The sequence below is a fragment of the Pelodiscus sinensis genome, chromosome 26 (assembly GCF_049634645.1).
Source record: "Pelodiscus sinensis isolate JC-2024 chromosome 26, ASM4963464v1, whole genome shotgun sequence".
Classification (NCBI taxonomy): domain Eukaryota; kingdom Metazoa; phylum Chordata; order Testudines; family Trionychidae; genus Pelodiscus; species Pelodiscus sinensis.
In genome coordinates this window covers 16418132-16440142 of record NC_134736.1, presented here as the reverse complement: position 1 = coordinate 16440142, position 22011 = coordinate 16418132, and the positions used below count along the sequence as shown (strand labels likewise).

Sequence of the window (22011 nt, the reverse complement as noted above, 5' to 3'; positions counted from 1 at the left end):
ATAAGAGAAGCAGCAATGGGCTTAAATTGCAGCAAGAGAGGTTTAGGTTGGACATTAGAAAAAAATTCCTAACTGTCAGGGTGATTAAACATTGGAATAAATTGCCTAGGGAGTTTGAGGTCCTTTCCAGTTCTACTATTCTGTGATTCTACTGTGATATTTTTGGAAATTCTGTGACTTGCACTTATTTAATATTCCTAGAGTGCTGCATTAATGCTAGGATTGTGTTCATTACTTCGATGTAAGTAAAAAACAGTGAGTATCTGCACATTAAAATGCATTACAGGATTTCAAGGTGCAACAGGAAAATGAGAATTAGAAATAGAATCAAAGGTAGGTACAGGTGTGTGTATATAGATAATTACAGCAGCAGGGTTATTGAAATTGTGCTCATGTACCTTAAGGAAGGCGGCTAATGGTACAGATAGTAATGACAAGGACACAGAAGGGCAAAGGCAGTACACCTTTGAGGGGAAAGGGATAGGGCCTTAAGGGGCTTTGTTTTTGTTTTAATTCAAATGCCAAATCTAATTTAAATGTTATTGCACCATGTGAACAACAAACACAAGTCAGTCTACAGTCACAGATTGGCAAAAGGAGTTGAAGTAACTAACCCATCACGCTCAAAAGTTAGATGCCAAGTCCAGGAGTCCTAGCTCTTGATTTCTCTGTACCAAAGCTTCACCACGCTCTCCTCCAAAGCCGAGAGGAGAACCTGGGAGTCTGATTTCCTAGTCCCTCCTCTCTAACCACTAGACAACACAACCTCAGACAGAGGGTGTCACACACAATACCAAAGCAGAAGGAAAAAGCCTTGTGAAATTGTATTCACCCACTCATCTGGGGCATGTAATTTGTTTTGACAGGTCAGTGAAATATCACTAGCTCTTGCATCATCATCAACATTATGGTAAAGGTGAGCAAGCAGATTCTACACCTGGGGTGGTAAATGGTCAAAGCTGATCTCAGGGCACTGCAACAGTGCCACCCCCATGCCACAATGATATAGGACCCCAACAGCCATTTACTTACATGCTCATCAATTGATGTAAGTGGGGGTGTGAGCTACACAGACTTTTTCAGATGGCTCTGACATTCTTTGTTCAGACCAGAAATTAACTTTCTAACCTGTTAACCAAGACAATTCATATTTAACTCTCCAAGGAGGCGAATACTGAGCACAGGTGGAAAATCATTCAAAGAAGATTAGGAACCTCGCCATGTGACTTCTTCGATTGAATGCTGGCAGGCTTGTTGTCAGGAATAGGATGACCTGAACCAGAACTAATCCAGTTAACTCTCTTACTGGCCTCTAGCACAAGGGGGCTGAAATACCTGCCAGGTTAAAGCAGAAGCTGCTAATGCCATGACAGAAAAGCAGGAAGCACAGTGAGTTTATGGTGCAAACCTGGGCCTATACACACAATACTCCAGGGAGCTGAGTTTTAGGGGCTAAAAAAGGACTGTGCCACTTGTCTGAATCCAAGGGATGCATGGGTGGAGATCAGGGAGGACAGTGTTTCTCCATCCCCTCCCCCCACAATTTTAACAGTTACTCTGAATCTCATACATTTGTAGCACAAGCATTTGAAAACAGAGCATACTCCCTCCCCCAGCAAGATGCAGAGCAAGTAACGTCCCTCACTCACAACAGGATTTGGGGGTTCTTGTGGACAGCTCCTGAGGTGACCTTCTGAGCTATAAAGTGGCGCCAGTTAGTTGTCTGCACTGGCATGAGTACTGTGTCAGCGGCAGCTGAGCAAGTCAGCATGGTTCATATCTGATCCACGAGGATAACAGCTTTCTCGCATGCACACCAGCTCTTCCCTCCCGACTCAGAAGCCCAGGCTGAGGTACAATCGGAGACGAGGGAATTATTAATCAAATTAGTCTACCTGGCTAATGCTGAGCTCCAGATTACAAGCTTTAGGAGGAGGCTTGTCTGTGGCTCATAGAAACCTCCCTCCCAGGCAAGGTTCTGGGTCTGGTATGCCACAGAACAGCTTCTGATCTGGAGAATGGGAAAGAGCACAGCCAGGTGGGTATCGCTGTGTGTTCTGGGAAGACCTCGTGCAGTGCAACAGTCAGCGTACATGGGCTCTTGTCTGCAGTGAAAGGGTAAAACGGGATCTCTTCCCCGACCCCAACCTCCATCATAATATAGGATGGATCAATTCACTTGCTACATGGATATGGGTACTGGACGTTAGCTGGATCAGACACTGACCCTGCAAGTCTGTTAGGTCTCAGTAGAGGTCAGTAGGAGTGCAGGGAGCGAGGAAGCTAAGAAGCAGGCTCAGAAGGTGCCGGACACAGGAAAGAGTGGGAGTGACAACATTACCATTTTAACGTAGGTCAGGTAGTCAGGGTCTTTGGCGTAGGAACCATATTCATTCTCCACCTGCACTGCGATGATGGGGCCCCCCTTCTTGTACTGTAGGGAAAGAGAGGAGAAGCTGATCACCAGGGTTCATGGTTTCTAATCCAGATGATACTCGATTATAACGTGGCTCTGGGCTCAAGAAATGAATGCATGTGACCAGGAGAGGGGATCACACTTCAACAGTTAAGATGGAAAGGCCTCTGTCTTCCAAGCCAGGGAAAACCTGCACTGCTGCTGCTGGAAGGCAAGGGGGCAGAAGAGGAAGAGAGTAATCTAATGGGAGCTGCATCCAGCTGATCATGTTTTTCCTCCATGGAACTCACTAACAGGTGAGCTAGGATTGCCCCCAAAGGCCCAACTTATAAGCAACTCACTAGATCTGTGAGGCTACCATGGCCAGCTGCAGTCTAGGCTTGTTATAACGTAGACAGTACATTTGCCGGTTATCCTGAAGCCACTGCATGAGCACACTCTAATGCTTGCAGTAGTCAGGTTCTGGAAAGAGAGGGTGATGCATCTTACTTGCCTGAAGAGGGACCACTCTGGCCATCAAGTGATCAAAATAAGCATCCACAGCCTCTGTGAAGCCCTTGTAGGTTGTTCTCAGTTGCATGTCAGGATCTTGGAGTAGCCAGCTAGGAGAGAACAGAAGGAGATTCCTAGAGATTCCTTTGTTCAGCAGCAAAGGAAATCGACTGGGGACTCACTTCTGCCCCAGCATGCATGCATGCATGAGTCCCACTTGCTCACAAGTTACAGAGTTCAGGGAGAAAGAACTACCATTTTCGATCATTTGGCTCAGCAACAGCTCCGTGCTGAGGGCTTCTTGAGAGGTGTTGAGTTTCCAGCGAACTAGATGGGAACTGAAAGTACTCCACATCACCTAGAAAGCACCTGGCAATATGAGCCCATAAGCTAGATATATTCAGGACATAATCATAGCCTGTACTTCTACCCAGTGCCTTCTCACACAGAAATGTACACCTCCACCGACATTTGTTATAGAATCCAAACCAAGACTGTGGATTTTAACCACCATCCTCCTCTCCTTCAACACTGTACTTTGAATCTGAACGTGGGAGATAATAGGAAAATGCTTGCTTGTGCCATCAGTTCAGCAGAGATAATTCAAAGACACAGAAGAGTCACGTGTTAAATAATGACGGTGACTTTACATTTAAATTAGAGATATAAAGGGTTAACCGGTTCACCAGTTAAGCGGTTAACTGGTGGCCCAGCCAGGCTGGAGCAGCCCCACTACTCTTAAACAGATTTTACATCCCTAATTAATACAGCACCTTTTAGGGTTAAAATGTGAGTTAAAATCCTTCCACTCGTGACTGCAGGGGAGCCACCTCTCTGTGGAACACCACCTCTATTTAGTAGCACAGAGCAACGTTCCACAGACATTCATGCCATGAACAGCAATGGAATCCCATGGGGTATTTGAGCATGTTTCATGTAAAAAAGGAATTCTTTTAGGGAATCACTGTCCTGACGGTTATCCCATTAAGTATGCTTACAATGCAAACCTCCACTGACATTTGATAGAGAGTCCAAATCACAATTCCAGATTCTCACCACCCGTCACCTTCTCCCTCAACATGATACAGTGAATCTGAATTTGGAAGAGACAGTCCCATTCCAATTCCCATTCATGATATATCCTGCACCAATGTTCCCTTCTAATCTTTTCCATGCATTTTTGTGGGCACCAAGGCATGTGTCAACGTACACTACCAGTAGGTACAAAACCTAGCTGTGGGCGCTCTGCTAATCAGCTCTGAATCTCTCCTGAGTGGCTGCACAAATGCACAGCTTACAGGGAACACTCCAGAAGATCTCAGAAGATGGAGATAAAGTTTTTAAGCTGGCTTATTCTTGAGCCATCAGTAGAAAAAAAAATACCCTTGACAGAAAGAGTGACTTGAGAGAGCAGCCAGTGACCTCCATAGTGACATGGAGGAAGAGTATTTGTGAGCTTTCTGCATTCTCACCGTCAATACTCCTGCATACAAATCCATCCTACACCAAGTTTCCGACCCTCCCAATCGCCATCCCTATACACAGCATTTTTTGAAATAATTTCTCACTTCACTTCTAGGGCAGATTTACAGGGCTGAATTGGTTCATTTGGGATAACATGGGAATAACCGATACGCATTCAAGTGCAGTATTCTGCATAGCTGTTACAACCTAACTTTACTCATTGCCTGTTCCTACAGGAGGAACCAAGAGTTAATAGTAAGAGCAAGGATCTGAGAGTCAAAATTACTGGGTTAATTATTCCACTCTGCAACTGTATAGCTCTGGCCGAGTCACAACCTTGCTCCCCCTCAGCATGGGAACTGTAAAATGGGGGTACTATTCCTGTATCAGTCAAAAGGGGCTGTATGAGCACAAAATATATTACAACAGTGACCTTGGATCAGCTAATAACGCTGTCATTTTCAACTAAAATTAGTTTTAACCAACTACTTCCGGTTGTTATCGCAAGCAGCTGTGGCATCATTAATGATGCTGAAAGGATGGAACAAGAGAGAATCCCTGTAAGACCGGCACAATCTCAGAACTCTATTTTTGATTCCCAGGTGGCAACATATTCTGCTGCCACCTGGGCCCCCAGGTTGGCAAAAAGCCGTGTGTTACATGTTGTGGCAAAGCGTTAAGGCAAAAAAGCCTCTCCTCCCTACATGAGAATGCCCTAGGGGCCTTAATCAAACTCATCTCCTGATAAGATTATTCTAATTGCATTAAATAGCCAAAACACTCTGAACTCATTTTGTCTGAGATCAGGGAGAGCGTGAGTTGCAGCAAAAGCGCGACAGGATAGATGGGGAGAGAGCATCCCAACATTTCATCTGAGCCAAGCTCCTCCACTGAGGTTAAAGCTCTGGTGAGTAAGACAAAGAAAGATAAACAAGTGTGACTGAACCCTAACACCTGTCCCATTGGGATCTGGTAACCAGGAAAGATTCTCAGGGCTTACGTGTTAGATTTGGCTCTCAACAACTCGTACCATGACCAGGCTGCTCTAAACATGAGAGTCTACTTATGCAACGGCAGCGGTAGAACTGGTAAATGTGCTGACTCTACTATATAAACCAGTCAGTTGCAGCTGGCCATGACCACCTCAGAGATCTAGTAAATTGGTTGTAAGTGGAGGCTTTATGGATGAAAAAAGGTTTTCAGGAGGACAAAGATTTAAAAGAATTTCTAATAGAGGGTTGAGGGAATCATGACATTATTGCTCCCATCCACATCGTGCGAGAGTCCCTATAGGCTTATTAAAATGAGCCCTGGGGTGAATAAACCCTTACATCAAGTTGCAAATACCACTCTCTGTATTTTATCGTCAGGGAAACTGAAGCATAAGAAAGGTAAATCTAGGTCATATAGCAAATCAGTGATAGAACATGAAACAGGGAACGCCAATCCCCTGCTCTAACCAGCACATACCAGAGCCTTAAAAAGGGACTGTTCACAGCAGCATTCTAATTCCAGGTCCATGGTTTGTAATGCTATGAAAGGATCAATGACTGAGTGGGAATCTTTCTGCTATAGGACATGACCAGTGTTCCCTGTAAGCAGAGCACCATCCAGGAAAGATTGGCAGAGGACCTACAGCTGACCACAGCCGGCAGCATGTGTTTCTATGGGTGGTGCACATCTGCACACGCCTTGCTGCACAGAACAAAATGTATTTCGCACATTGATGGAAACACTTAAGAGGGAACATCGGACATGACCCTGTCCTCAGAGAACACAGGCTGAAACACCTGATCATTTTCTAACATTATTTCTGACTCTCTGCAGGAGACTGAGCTGCATGATGCAGGGAGCTTATGTGTTCCTATGGTCTTACAAATGCAAAGTATCTACAGTCAGTCTCAAGTTAACAGATGAATGCCTAAGTATTTGAATCAAACAAAGAACCCAAATCCAAATGGCAACCACCATGTACACTCTTACCTGGGAAGACCACCAAGCTCCCACTCAGAGCAGATATAGGGTCCTGGACGCAGAATCACCCATAGTCCAACTTCAGCTGCCAAGGTTAGGTAGGCCCTAGGAAATCCGAAAACAGTAATTATTTTCTTGCTGAAGAACCACTGGGTTTCTGTACATTTCTAATGTACCCATGACCGTGCTGTCTAGCGAGTCCAAATCAGTGGGTTTCAAAGGCCTCCAAAAAAAATCCACCCTAAAGGAGTGGGGGGCCCAGAGGCTTAATGCAGTCACATAATCTGCAAACACAATTATTCCATTTAACCCGGCACTGCCCCCCGCCTGACTCCTCACAACAGAGTGTGCGTCTACACTGTACCTTTACCCCAAAACAAGCTACGCAATTTCCACTTTGCTAATTGTGTAGCTTCTTTCGAGATCATTTTGAAAAAGCGCTATTCTGAAACATTCCTTATCCCTCATGGAACGAGGGTTATTGGGACGCTGGAATAGCACGCCCATTATTTTGAAATAACAGACTGCTTTAAAGATGTGGAATAGCTTGCTCTGAGACATAGATAGAGTGTTTCTGACCCAACCATAAAGGAAGGCTGTCCACAGAGGGAACGGAGCAATTAGATGAGGGAGAGGATTCACCACTTAACAGATGGGTCCAGCAGGCAACTTCTACTAATCACAGTCACCACTCTCAAGAGAAAGTCAGTGGGGTAATGCTGAGAATCAGTGGATGAGCTTTGTTGTTGCTGAGAACAGAAGGGGAAGGATACGAACAAGATAATCAATGGGGGTTGTTTTGCATGGGGAGTGAGGAACCCCAGTCACTCTTCTTACTGTGGAACTCTGAAAGACTCAAGACTCCCTCAAGATAAGAAGCTGCCATCTCATCTGTTCCAGATAGTTTAGAATAAAAAAATGCTTCAGTCAGTGTTGGCTAAGACAACATATGGGGCTCTGGGAAGTGTACGCGTGGGGGAGCTTTTGGGAAAATAACAGAGATATATAATGGCTCTGGTTCCATCTTAAGGGTTACCTGCATGCTTGTTAACACAAACACAGACTAACTACAAACTTTTGTGGATGTTTTGCATAGTTAAGGCTTTGGAAAATGCTGCTCCAAACTAGGAGTGTCACCCCACAACACAATCACTGCTATTACTTGACACTTCTACTGTCCCCATTTTACTAATGAAAAAGATGAGGCCCAAACAGACTGTTTTTGCTCAAGGTCATATAGAATGTGAGTGGCAGAATCAAGACAGTTCTCCCAACTCCCAATCCCCTGTTCTAAACCACTAAGCTACACTGACTGGGTTATCCAAGATTGTGTCTGGGTTGGAAACAGCTCTAGGCTCAGCAAACCTATCACTAAACATGATTCTTGTGTAAGCAGGGTCCCAATAGAGTTTCTCTCACTGATGTGGCCAGAATCCTGTTATAGATGTTGTCTAGAGTAGGGGTTCTCAAACTTTGCGATACCGCAACCACCCCTCTAAGTTGCTCATGACCCCCTGGGGGGTCAGGACCCACAGTTTGAGAAACGCAGGTCTAGAGCAAAACTTAGAAAAAAAAAACTGCATCAAAAAAAGCAGTTTGTTAAAGCACAGTTTTATAACAGAGTCTTCTTTGCAGGCCTAGTTAAGAGGAAAGAGCCACTAAAACGAAATGATGTGACATTAGTTGGCAAAGCAAGGGAAAAGGACAGTGATCTGTATATTCCTTGACATGTCCCTATAAGATCATCTATGCATCACACACTTAGTATGTGAATACTTCTCCAATGGTCAAGTTCCTTAATATCCTACATCCTAAAGTTATCACTAACGGATCTGGACATCTGACCTCTACTCTCAAACCTGTGATCACAATAGTGTAAAACAAAACAAAACAAAATTACACCACATACTCTAAATCCAGATTTCCGCTGAAATCAAACTTCCCCCTCGCTGCTTCGTGAAGGTTCCATGGCACGTACCTGAAAAAGAGAGTCAGAGACAGGGATTGGGAATTCACAAACTGATAAGGGGCTAGGACCAGGGAACAGGGGGAGAACTACCTACCCTACCTCTATGCACTGCCTTTTTGTGCACACCACCTTCTAGCCATGAATAGATTCAGGCAAACGTACAGCTGTATGTGCACATGTGTAACAGGGTGTATATTGATGTTACTTCACACTGAGGAATCAGCAGTTAGGGCAGGCTGGAGCTGTCTTTATATTCTACTTCATACACACTCCTGTTAGATGATTTTCTTCCTACATTTTTTTCTTTCAGCCCTTCAGTATGTGAGTTACACCAGTTCGGACTCCCTCAGGTTCTATGGACCAAGTTCAGAGTATAAGCAAGCAGGGAGGCCTGTTAAAGGTTAGTAAGAGAGCGGGAGTCCGAGTAATGAAGTGAAAAGGAGTTTAAGTTGCTGCGAGTTGCTGAAGGGACAAGTTTAAACTCATCTTGGAATTTAGTCTTTGCTGTCGTGGTATCTCTTCATTGCTGAGGCTGAAGCAATTTCTAAACCACTATCACGTTAAGTGGCAACAACAGAGCCTGGACCCACTTTGCCACTGTGTCAGTGGTAAGTGACCAGTCACATCAGACTCCCTCAGACATACCTGGAAAGCCAGGACTAACTGAGCAACTCAAGGTGTGCTATAAAGTTTAGAGAGGTTAGAGTTCAATGTGTGGACTGGCAGAACCTAAGGTGGTAAACAGAGTAGAGGGCACAATTTCAAGCACGAAAACATGCAGGGAGCAGGAAAAGGAACCAACCTGTCTTTCACGACTTGAACAGAAGACACTTTTAGGACTTGCTCTAGTATTGGCAAAATCTCCACCGATTTAATTAGCTGCTCTGTAGGACTGTGTTAGTGAAGGTAGCACTTACGTAGTGAGGGTGTTCAAACCACATGTCTTCATCTTAACCATGCGATCCCTCCAGTATTCCCTGGGGACTCGGAAATAGTGCATGGAGCCTCCAAAGATGCGGAAGGGCACACCTTCAAGGAGGAACTTAGAATCCTCTGTCTGCAAGCCCAGTGTCCTGCCCCACAACTGCAGGGGGATCAGACTGCTCCAGTTAAACCTAGAATGGGAGGGAAAACATGTCAGCATCTGAACTCTAGCTCAGGGAACCTCCCAAGCAGTGCAATTCGTTTCACCCCACCTAGCAGAAACGACTTGGTCCCTCAAACTTGCTGGCTACGTCTAGACTGCCATGATTTTCTGGAAATGCTTTTAACGGAAAAGTTTTCCATTAAAAAGCATTTTCGGAAAAGAGCGTTTAGATTGGCATGGATGCTTTTCTGCAAAAGCACTTTTTGCAGAAAAGCGTCCGTGGCCAATCTAGGCCCCGATCGCCATTTTCACGATCGGAGCTTTTTTGTGGAAAACAAAGCTGAGCTGTCTACACTGGCCCTTTTGTGCAAAAGTTTTGAGCAAAAGGACTTTTGCCCGAATGGGAGCAGCATAGTATTTCCGCAAGAACAATGACAATCGTCAGTGCTTTTGCGGAAATTCAAGCGGCCGGTGTAGACAGCTGGCAAGCTTTTCCGGAAAAGCAGCTGATTTTCCAGAAAAACTGGCCAGTCTAGACACAGCCGCTAAGTAAATTGGCGCCATACAGTTGTTTGTGTGTTTCAGATGAGCCCTTAAATACCTGTTGGCCCCCTGTGGACATAAAAAGAGCCCAGCACGTTTTGTGTAAGAGTTTGAGGTTTCTGCTGGAAAAGCTCTGAGCTATCTAAGCATAATTTAGAAGTACAGTAAACTTCCGATAATCTGGCACCTTTAGAACCCAGGGGGTGCCCGATTATCAGATTTGCCAGACTATCGGAAGGGGGGGCTATGAAAGGCCTGGGGTGGGGGAATACCACCCCAGACCTCTCATAGCCCCCCGTTCCGATAGTCCGGCTCTGCCCCAGGCGACCCCGATTCAGCCGCTGCTGGTCAGTTTCAGCAGCGGCTGAATCGGGGATGCCTGCAGCAGAGCAGCTGAAGTGCTGCCTGGTTGGTCTGGTAGCGCCACTCCTCGGACCAGCTGCTCTGCCCCAGGGGTCCCCAAGTCAGCCGCTGCTGAAACTGATCAGCGGCTGACTCCAGGAAGCCCGGGGACAGAGCTGCTCTGCCCCCGGGCTTTCTGAAGTCAGTCGCTGATCAGTTTCAGCAGCGGCTGAATTGGGGACAGCTGGAGTGCTGCCAGGTTGGGTCCCGCAGCCCCGAGGGGCAGCACTACGGGACCAACCCGGCAGCACTCCAGCTGCTCTGCCCCCGGCTTTCCCGATTCAGCCACTGGTCAGTTTTAGCAGCGGCTGAATCGGGGAAGCTGGGGGCAGAGCAGCTCCAATGGTCCGGCTGTCCGGAGCACTTCCGGGTTCCTGATGGTGCCAGACCATCGGAGTTTTACTGTATAAGCATCCCCTGATGCTGTGTATTTCAAGTCGTGAAAGAGTGGCTGGGTCCCTTTTCTGCTCATTTTGGTCAAAGATAGGAGAGGAAAGATGGGACCACTTTCACATTGTGGATTTTTTTTTTTTTAAGTCATTCAATCACTGGCATAATTTCACTGAAGGGATAAATCGGGCCCATAATCCCTATAAACTCATTCCAGCATGATCACTGCTCTCATTTCCCCCTCATCCCAATCCTCTCAGTCGCTCAAGCCATCTCCAATGCCTGCAAGTCTCCCATTCGCCATTCTTCAAATTCCTCTTGAGGAATTCTTCTTTCTTTGCTTCCTGTCAATTATTTTAGTAAGTCCAATCACTGTACACCACGAAGTCTGTCACTTTAATTCTTCTCTGGTATTATCGTAGGTGCAGAAATACCTCTGCACCAAATGCTTAAGACAGTGATCCCCTAAATTTTCAAGGTAATTCCCCCCCTTACTCCTGTCTGTGCTCTCTCCTCCAGAGCTGGGCTACAGCACCATGGTGCGTGGGGACAGGGCTATGGGTAGGGCAGCTAGGGGTGGGTCTAGGGCCAGAAGCAGAGTCATGGCAAGGGGCTGAGAGCAGTGCCCCATGCAGGTCTGGGAGTTGAGGCTGGGCCAGGTGGTTCTCCCTTCCACTCCCCAGGGGGGGGCTGAGCCTCACTGTGCTCCCTTGAACATTCCTTCCCACCCCTTTGAGAGGCTCACCCCGCAGCTTGGGGACTTCTGACTTAAAAGTCAATGGGACTGTCCTCCTGACTAAAATGATGCATGAACAGGTCATCGTGGCCTGAGGGCAGCATGGAAGCAGGAAACCTTTTCTTTTCAAATTGACAATTTTGCAACAGTAAATATTAGTGGGACATTGGACTTTGTGAGCTCAGTATTTCCCAGCTACAGGCACCTTAATAGGCTATCCACATTTGGATACACATTGGCATCCAAATGAGCATTTATTTGCCTAGACACCTTCTTGAACTTCCACAGATACGGAGATGAGCTTGTACCCTGTTCTCTCAGGCAGGTTCAAATCAGGAAAATACCACTGGCTGTTCTGCATTAAAACCTAAAAAACTTGGCATTTCAGCAGGTGGCCAGGAAGACTTGGACAACGAACTCACTCCCTGTTCTAATGCAGCCATACATCATCAGAAACACGCAATGAAAAAAACATAAGACATCACACTCACAAGCATTTTAATTGAGTTATCTGCTGAAATTGCGTGATGGATGGGCAAGGTACTGTCCTTTTCTGAACATCCCAGGGTTCAGTAACCAAAATGTTAAACCCAGGTCGCAAGGAAATGTTGGCAGGGAGCCACGAGAACCAATGAGAAGAAAGTGTTGAGATTTAATTGAAAGGGAATCTGCCTGCAGATTTTCTTTGTGTGGGGTTTAAACCAGGAGTTGGAGGGAAATGATGAACTGAACTACAGGGATACCCGTGCCCAGAAATTAACGGGACCTTGAAGATTTGGATATGCAAGTAACAGGGAAGGTTTATTTAGACGTGATCATGTTATTTTCTTTGTGCTGGTGTTTGGTTAAACATCTCTGTGCTGAGTATTATGCCTCCCCCACCCCTATACTGTCTCTAAACTGAATCCCAGGGATGCAATTCTGTGTTATAATCTGCAGTTGCTTTATGACATCTAGCAACCAAGTATGCTTTGCCAAATGTATCTTTTCATTTTGTTAACAAAATCACCCTTTTTAAGGCTATGATCTGATTCTTGTGTGGTGGAATGCAGCACAGGAGGTCTCTGAATGCATGCCTAAGACTGAGGCGCCAGCTATCAAAAGTTATAGGGTTTTTTTTCCCCCAAGCTCTCTTGTGGGAAAAGAGCTGGGGGTAGAAGTTCCCAAGGGCATGTCTACACAAGAAAATTATTTTGAAATAACTAAATCGGATACAGAGACAGCAGCATGGGGTTGCAGCAGCCCCTGTTTGCAGGGGATCCAAGCTCCCAGTTGACAGAGCATGCTGCTCATCCCACAGAGCAGCCTTTGTCCGTGGCATATCTGGACCTGCCATAGACAGAGGCTCTTCCGTGGCAGCAACCCCTGTCTGCAAGAGCTCCAGAGCAGTCGCTGTCTGCAGGGAGCTTGGATGCCCATGGACAGAAGCTGCTTTGTGGCAGCCTCACTTTCCCCTTATTCCCCTCCCATGCTGCTGCTAGCTTCCCCCAGCGCTGGCTCCTGCCTGCCACCTCCCGCACCCCCGTGTCTCTGGAGGAGGCAGCAAGGAAGGGGGAGGCAGTTATCAGGAGCCTATACGAGTGGGAAGCTAGCTTCAAAGCTGATCCACACACACATTGGATCCAGTCTACCTCCATTCACCAGTGTTCCCTCTAAGCTGCATGGCATCCCGGCTTCACAGGCAATTAATCAGCTCTGCCCAGTCAGTGAGCTCCATGCTTGGAGCCCTGAGCCTCTGACTGGGCAGGGCCGATTAATCACCTATGAAGCTGTGCTGCCAGGCAGCTTAGAGGGAACACTGCCAGACATCCTCTGTGCTCCTGCCTCTTTATCAGAGTTAGCAGTGTGGGGGTGGGGAAGAGGCAGGCAGATCCAGTGCTCATGGGGAGCCTGCTTTTAAGCTAGCCAGTCACCCGGTGGGGGGAAATGTGTGTAGTCCACAAGTTTAAATGACAAGCTTAGGCTTATCAGTTAATTGTGTAATCGTCTACACAATGACATCCCTACTTCAAAACCCAGCCACATATGTACAATGGCAATTTGTTCCCGTGAAACTGTGTCACAGTCAGATGCAAGAAATAGCTTCCATTCTGAGACGAGTAAGACCAATCCACAAGTTAGAGGGAAAGGTAATGTTTAGAGGTGGTAATACCTAAGCTTCTACCAGTTTTCTACACAAAGGTCAACTTTTAACTAGAGGAAGCTGACAGAAGGTAGAGAGGACATTTCAGAGCACATGGCTTACATAGGTTTGAACAGAGGAGATCTGCGGTGATTAGCTCTCCTGGAAGACAAGACAAGGTTGCTTGCTACAAAGGAACTAAATCTAAGACTTCCAATACATTGATTGCAAGGGCTCGCTAATAAGCACAGATAGTACCTCTGTTGTACATCATTCGCACAGGCCTCTGAAACAACCGGCAGGAATGAGTAATACCTGGAAAACGAAGTCTGGATTACACATTGCTGTCTTTAGTCATTGAACCCTCAAGTGGATTTATTGTCAAATCAGCTTTATTGCTATTTTTTAATGAACAGCAGAGAATATGACAGACCGCAGGTCAAAACCCACTGTAATCTATAGGATTTGTACATTTGTGCAATAATAATGGATCTACACACTAACAAAGGAAGAATAGCTCATGTAATAGCACAAAGGAGCAAACATGAAGTGTCTGACAGCAACATTTAAAGAAAGCCCACATGCATAGATTCAAGATAGTGATTAAATCAACATATGCAAGTGAAGAGAAGCAGAGACCAAACTGAAGAATTAATCAACTTCACATCTCCTATTCACTGAAGAGCTACAAGTAGATCACTATGCCAAAAGGATCAGATGGCTCAGCAGTCATACCAGTGACCTCCCCAGATCTGCTTCTATTTCACAATGCAACTCTCTTTGAAGAAATCACTTACAAGTGGAGGTAGATTGGGGAGGCAGTTCTCAAAGGCTGATCCACTGACAGCTCAAGAAAGGATTTCACTAGCATTGGCTGCATTCATGACTAAGGGCTATGTTTCTAAGAGTAGCCAGGGACTTGTGGGTGCCCAACGTGAGACATCTTTGGCTTGAATTACAAAAGCATTGGACTCCCATCACTCCATTTTAAAGCAACAGAGATTGTAGACACTCCACACATCTGAAAGTCAGGGCCCAAGGTGTGTCAAGCTGGGCAACTAAAGTCAGTGGCCTCTCTTTAAAAAAAAAATGTAGATCTATAGTCACAAGAAAAATATTGACCTTATCCTAAAGCTCTTGTCACTGCAGTATCTATTCAGCTTTGTACTGTTCCTGTCACTGTAGAATTCATGTAATTCGTAACCAAACAAAGCCATTGTGTCTGGAACACTTACCAAAATAAAAAGAGAACCATTCACAATTATCTACAAAACTAAACATGTTTCCAGTGACCAGCTCAATGGAAAGCAATTCTAGGTAATTTCTTTCCTCATAGCAAGACTCATCTGGGCTATCATTCCCCATACAGCAAAGTGATTGTTCCTCTCTCAAAAGAGGTGAATTGTCAAAGAATTTCTTTCCAAAGTCAAAGAGAACTAACAAAGATGATCAGAAGAATGGAGAACCCATCTTATGAGGGGAGACTAAAAGGGCTTGGCTTGTTTTGTCTAGGAAAAAGAAGGCTGAGAGGGAAAAGGACTGTTCTCCACAAATGTAGTTGGTGTCTCATCACCAGGGATGGAGACGAGCTACTTAAGGAAAGAATTGGAACAGGAAGAAATAAGTAAAATCTGTCTATGAACACATGTAAGTAGAAGTAGTTTTCTGACCCTCAGAGAAATAAGGTTCTAAAATAGCCTCCCCAAACTAGTGGGAACAAATAACCTAATTAGCTTTAAGAGGTAAGCTTATGGGTGGTATGGTACAATGTGGTTGCCTGTGACAACAGGCAACTAAGGTTTACTGGCCCAAGGGCTCTCTTCTGGTGCTCTCTCTCATGTTCCATATCTCCTGGGTCAGTCCTTCAGCTTGTCCCCTACAAGAGTCATGAACAGTCCAATCAGTGCCAGAGCTTGCCAGTGCTGAGTCCTGGCACCTCTAGACTTGCCGTGTAATTTACGAAAGTAAAAAAGTTGCTTGAGTACCAGGACCTCAAGCACTCATTTGAAAAATCTGCCCAATACAAGCCTCAGTCTTTACATGTTCTAAGCTTATCCTCCCAAGCTTGAGTACATGCACCAGTGCTTTAGACAGCTTAGATTCTAATATCTCCAGTAAAGGGCCTCCCACTATTTTCCCTTGGAATACTGTTCCACAGTGATGTTCTAGTTCTGGCTGAAATACAAAAGCTACTCCCCACAGCTTGAATCTCAGAAAGGACATCATCTGAAACACACAGCACCACATTGATCTGTAGTGTAACTTCTTTGCCTTCAGGAGGAGTGGCACAAGCAGCCTCCCGAGGCCCCTGGGTAAAGTGTGTGAGGAACACTGCCATGCCTCCGGAAGGGGTGGGGTCTCAGACAGAAGGAGCGAACCTAGGGCAGCCAGACCTCAGCCGCGCCTGGAGCCATGTCAGTCCCCAAGTAACACTCAGTGCCACCCGCCCCTGCCTTCTCAGGCAGCCCCATGGAGCATGTGGGGCAGCGCTCCAGTGGAAAATTAAAGAAGCCAAAGCTCCAGCTGCACCGCTGCCATAGTAGCGGCAGTGGCAGCCGGGAGCCCCAGGCCCCTTTGAATTGCCGAGCTCTGGGATAACTGCCCCCTTTACCCACTCTGTCAGCGGACCTGCGGACAAGGGATAAAGTTTGGCTCAACGTGAACAAGTGAGGAGTCGGAGGAGAAAGGGCCTAATACATTGCTCAACGGAAAGTTAGATAAAGCCTCTTACCAATACTGATTAATATGTTACTCCACCTGTAATCACATTGATCTCAAGGTGCTAACTCAAAGTAGGGTTGGTATAACCAGGACCAGAATAAGCAAGATATGCCTAAAAGCACAAATAAGACAGAACTCTGATACAAAAAAGCAAGAGATACCCCTAGCAGTCTCAAAGATGGGTTAGATTCAGCATAGAGAGTGATTGATTTGTAAATGCATGCCATCCATCAAAGGGCTTTAGCGATTTTAGTAAACCCTACAGGAGCCAAGGTCGATGGGGAGAACATTAGCTTAACACAGGAGCTGATTTATAGTGGCAGCAATTGGTCTTTCCTGATCCATTACTTTTTATGATAGACAAGGAATTGCTATATTATGTGTAATATTTATTTAAAGCTTTTAAATCATTTCTATCTGGTTGTGGCATTACTCTCTCCATGCTTCCCCCACTGGATGAATGCTCCCTGTCAGTGATTGATTCCGAGTGGTGCTATTTCTCTCTATGCATTCTGATAAAAGAAGATGTTGCTTCTGTTTTATCAGGCCTGAGTTCTTATGAATCAAGAGCATTTTTTTTAAAGCAGTGACGAGGAAGCATGAAGTTTGTAAATGTTTCCACATTAAAGGAGTCTCTATTTTTCATCTGAATGCAATCACTCGCTAAGGTTAATGGGAGTCATGTTAACACAGAGGAGAGATAGACCTTTAAGCAGAAACATTACTCAGCAACGATAACAGAAGAAGATTGCCTTAAGTGTGATGTTGGCATTACACCTGTAAGCAGCAGCAAGCACATGCTGTGGGAAACAGCAACTAGCATATCCTGAGTTGACAGTACATTGTGGGCACCCCTCTCATACAACCCATTTTCAAGTACTGCCATTTAATCTTCCTTTGCATGAATATTCACACTAGTTCGAAGAAGCTGGATTGACAGTCCTAAAATTATCTATTCATCCATTCCACAGGTACAAAACCAGCTGTCTCACCAAGACACACACACACACACACACACAATGAATATTTGTAGAGTAAGAGGAATTCTACCCCCATGGTCCCATTCTGTCCTTGGTCACGCTGTTGAGACTTCCAACAAAGCACAAGAGTAAGGAAGGGTGGGGTAATTAGTCTCAACTGAAACAATGTACGGAAATACAGACATCTGTCTGGTGAAAAATTGACTGAGATCCTGCAAAGCCACTGCACACAGGAGTAGCCAGACATGATAACTTTCAGGCTCTGCTAGCCCAAACTAGATTCAAACCATGTGAGAAGATTCAAAAGTTCCCGTCTTCTCCGCCCCAACTGCAGAACATCTAATAACCTCACATCTTGAAATATGTGCATTATTCAGATTTGTCTTTTTGTAAATCAATTGTCAGTACTTAAACTCACTGCTACACATACTAATGTACAGTTTTGTGCATAATATAAATTGCTTAAAACTGTTGCTGAGAGATAACAACCATGAATGGGTTAAGGATCAAAGGTACATGTGAAGTCAGTTTAGGCACAAAGTTCAAAATATGTAAACTGTTAATGGTGCAATGGTGCTTCTGACAAAGTTTATTTTTGAATGAATAGCATCCCCACTGTTGTATTTGAAACCCAATTACTGGTGCATAAAGCTAGTTTGAAAGACACATGAAGTGGAACCAACTAAATGTGTAAGTTAAAACTGATCAGTCTACTTTCACTGCCTAAGCTTAGAGAAAGGGAGCAAAAGAACAGGTTCAAGGCTGAAAAATAAATTTGGTTTCTAATACACCTGCGGATTTAATGATTTCCAGTGTATTAGTAACCCAGCTAAAGAAGGCTGTTTCATGAATTTGACCTGAGTATTCTTTTCAGTACTCCTCCTTAACAGTATCCCTTAAGGACAAACCATTACAGATCAATTTCACTTAAACGGCAATGAATCTTGACTCAACAGACTAAGCTAAAAGGAGTCATAAAACAACCTCAGTGACCTCCGGGCCCTGTTGCTCAACAGAGAAAGACTGTGCTGTTCGAACAGCTGTTTAAATCCCTCCAGAAGAAAGTAAATCCAGCCACAAGCAAACTTGATGGGGCAGAAACAGTTCAGCTGACAAAAGAGAAGCAGAGAGAAGGAAAAGCGAAGAGACACGTGGCTGAGTTCGCATGTCTACCCAGACTGACAGTGTGGAGACACACACGCTATAAAACAATCTTGATTTTCTTCGTGAGCAAACGCATGGTGGGCCAATGCTTCAGCATGCCTCAGACATCCAAGTAGCCTCGTGGGATTCCCGGTATGTTTTTGTGTAGCCTTTAAACACAAAACCATCCTGAGAATCCCATGGGGCTACTTTGAACGGACACAAGGGAGCAAAAGGCGGGGGGTGGCGCAGACCCTGGCGCCGCTTCCAATGCCTGCTCCAGACACGTGTTGGGGCCCGCGAGGGGAAGGGCCCTGTCTTGGGGGCCAGGCGACAGGGCACTAGGGTTGAGGGCAGGCACCAGGAGTGGATCCCAGTGGCAGGGCGCCCGGAGGAAGAGAAGGCCCCAGGGGGTGGGTGCCCCACGGGCAGAGGGGAGCCGGGAGAGAGAGCTCGGGGGGGGGGGACGGTTCAGCAATGGCCAGGAGGGGAACTCGGCCGGGGGGGCAATGGGGGGGGAACAAGGAGTAACAGCCCCGGGGGGGGAGCAGGAGAAGAAAGGACTCGGGGGGGGGGGGCGGCTCAGCAATGGCCAGGAGGGGAATTGGGCTGGGGGGGGGGGGCAATGGAGGGAGCACAAGGAACAACAGCCCCGGGGGGGGGGGGTAGAACCAGAGGAGGACCCCTAAGGGCCAGGAGGGGAATTGGGCCGGGGGGGCCACGGGGGGGGGGCACAGGGAGTAACAGCCCTGGGGGGGGGCAGGACCAGAGGAGGACCCCTGAGGGGCAGGAGGGGAATTGGGCCGGGAGGGCCACGGGGGGGGCACAGGGAGTAACAGCCCCGGGGGGGGGGAGAAAGGACCCGGGGGGGCAGGACCAGAGGAGAAGGGGGCTGGAAGGGGGGGCGGTGAGGGGAGACCCCCCCGGGGGCGGGGCCCGGCCGGTCTCACCTGCGGAGCAGCAGCCCCGCCAGCAGCAGCAGGAGCAGCAACGCCCCCAGCCGGCGCCGCCGCCGGCCGCCGCAGCCCCCCATGGCGGCCGCAGGGTCCCCCCGGCCCCGCGCGCTGCCGCCTCGCCAGCGCTCCCCGGCCCCGCCTCAGCCCGCGGCCCCGCCCTCGCGGCCCGCCATTGGCCAGCGAGCGCGGTCACCCGCCGGTTGGCTGGGCGGGAGGAGCCAGGCCCTCTCCTGATTGGCCAGCGCCGTGCGGCCGGACCACGCCCTCTCCCCCCCACAGCCGCGAGCCCTCGCGAGCAGCGCCCGGCACGTGCCGCAGCCGCGGGGGCCGAGTCCCAGCTGTTGTGCGCTGGCGGGTCAGCCCCGCCCCTCCTCCCCCAGCGCACGTGCCCGTCCGGCCGCACGCTCGTGGGCAGCCCCTGCCTCCGGGCACAGGGGGCGCCCCAGCAATAGACCCTTCCCCAGCCTCTGGCATCGTCCCACCTGGGCGCAGCGCCAGCGGGCAGGGCTCAGCAGGGCTCCACTGGCCCCGCCTGGCTTGGCCAAAAGCTCAAATACCTTGCACCCCTCTGTGCGCTGGCAGTGCCTGCAGCCCGCACACCTGCACCCCGGGACCCAGCCAGTGGCATTTGGGCTAAGCTGTCACTCCACTTTTTTTAAAAAACCAACATCGGGAACCAAGGTGCCTACCTTTCTCAACTGTGACGGTGGATTTTAGCGTTAAATACACCTGCCTCCACCTCCCCGCAGAAGCTAAGAGGGGGGATTTGAGAGCAGCCTTCAACTTCCTGAAGGGAGGTTCCAAAGAGGATGGAGAGAGGCTGTTCTCAGTAGTGACAGATGCAGAACAAGGAGCAATGGTCTCCAGTTACAGTGGGGGAGGTCTAGGTTGGATATTAGGAAAAACTATTTCACTAGGAGGGTGGGGAAGCACGGGAATGGGTTCCCTAGGGAGGGGGTGGAGTTTCCATCCCTAGAGGTGTTTAAGTCTCGGCTTGACAAAGCCCTGGCTGGGTTGATTTAGTTGAGATTGGTCCTGCCTAGAGCAGGGGGCTGGACTTGACCTTCTGAGGTCTCTATGGTTCCCCAAGCCATGGCTTTGTCTACACTGCATATCTTTTAGTGATACGGCTGTTTTATTAAGTCAGTCAGCATAGGCATTGTTTGTTGGTACTTTAGTTAACAAAATCCTTCCACCCACACAGAACAGCATTCATGCTGTCAACAGGACAGTGTTCCTGCTGCCAACACGCTGTTTACACTGAAGCTTGCAGAAACAAAACTTTTGTCTTGGGACTGGTGCATGTGTGAGTGTGTGTGTGGGGGGGGGGGGTGTTAGCACCTCTAAATGACAAAAGTTTTGGCAATTGCCAGTGTAGGCATACCACTAGATGTAGATCAATGCAGTTTACACAGGTGCTGAAGCCTGCAGGGTAACAACCTTCTTGCTATAGGCAGCTAAGCTAGATTCAAGTTATTTATATCACAGCCCCACATTGAGCCAAATACATAAATTTGAGTTTGTAGAGCACTTAGGCCCAAACAAGCCAATGAAAGGGAGATAAGACATCGCAGGCTCTGTGGCTGGCTTCCACAGTGCTTGACAAATATTTAGAGAGGCCCAAACAAGGCTTCTTTAGAGAAAATTGATTTTTTTTAAAAAATTAACAGGGCAGTAGTCATCTGTTTACCCAAGCATTAAGTAGTCAGTTTGGGTTTTAGCTTTTACGAATCCAGTCTGCAAAGATTAGTGCCTGTGGAGCGAGTTACCACACTGCTGAAGTGTGCAGATGGAACAAGTGTGCCACTACTGCTAAGTGACACTGTCAAAACAATTAGGTCTTGACTACCATGTTGTAAACCAGAGATGGGGAACCTAAGGCCCGGGGTTCCGATGCAGCCCCTGGCTTACCTGGCTCCAGCCCCCAAGGCTTAGGGCCCTCCCCTCCCCACAGCACTGGGGAGCCCCTGTGGGTGCTTCAGCTCCCTCCCCCACTCTGGGGCTGGAGCACACAAAATCTTCTCACTTGTGTGCAGCTCCCGACTGATTTTTCTAAGTCAGCGGCCCGTGAACCCAAAAAGGTTCCCCACCCGTTGTAAACTAAGCAAAGACAAATCCAGAACAGTTAATGTTTTGGTGTGACAATCGTTTCCTCCCCATTCTCCACCTGGAAGGATCTGTTACTTCACCTTTTATACTGTAAAATGAACACACAAGTTACTGCACTCCCTTTAAATTGGGGGGTGGGTAAGGGGAGAATCTCCCATGTCCACCTTAGTCATTTTTTGTGATAGGCACTGAAAAAGGAATGTGCCCAATGATTAAAGCCAGGAATAGAAAGTAAGCTCTCTGCCATTACCTCTTTATCATGTCACTTCCCTGCTCTATGCCTCAGTTTACCAATCTGTCAAATGAGTATGTCGGTCACTTACTGCCCCTTTCTGGTGGGTAGTTGGTAAATCACTTTAAAGGACCGTAGAAATGCATGTTATTACTAACCGTTAGGGTTTTCCATTAAACAAGTTGATTCTATCAACTAAAGGGAATATGCTCCAATTAAAGAACAAGAATGCTGCAGAAAGAGTGAATGACCGGAACTGATGAAATCCCCCCTAG

At 47.2% G+C, this 22011-nt stretch overlaps 1 protein-coding gene across 4 annotated transcripts in view; it reads right to left on the bottom strand.

Moving 5' to 3' along the window:
- The window catches only part of LOC102448929 (beta-galactosidase-1-like protein 2), a 52947-nt gene extending 33401 nt beyond the window's left edge, over window positions 1-19546 (bottom strand). For 2 of the 4 annotated variants that reach the window (XM_075909377.1, XM_075909381.1), the window contains exons 1-8: window positions 19390-19546; window positions 13854-13910; window positions 13719-13757; window positions 9233-9430; window positions 8256-8324; window positions 6356-6451; window positions 2910-3018; window positions 2342-2434 (exon numbers count right to left, since the gene is read on the bottom strand). In XM_075909377.1, coding sequence (XP_075765492.1) covers window positions 2342-2434; window positions 2910-3018; window positions 6356-6451; window positions 8256-8324; window positions 9233-9430; window positions 13719-13757; window positions 13854-13910; window positions 19390-19472 — 744 coding nt within the window. In that variant the 5' untranslated portion in view covers window positions 19473-19546. The remainder of the gene's footprint in view (window positions 1-2341; window positions 2435-2909; window positions 3019-6355; window positions 6452-8255; window positions 8325-9232; window positions 9431-13718; window positions 13758-13853; window positions 13911-19389) is intronic. The other 2 variants (XM_075909378.1, XM_075909380.1) reach the window with 2 other exon arrangements.
- Window positions 19547-22011: the final 2465 nt, after the last annotated feature.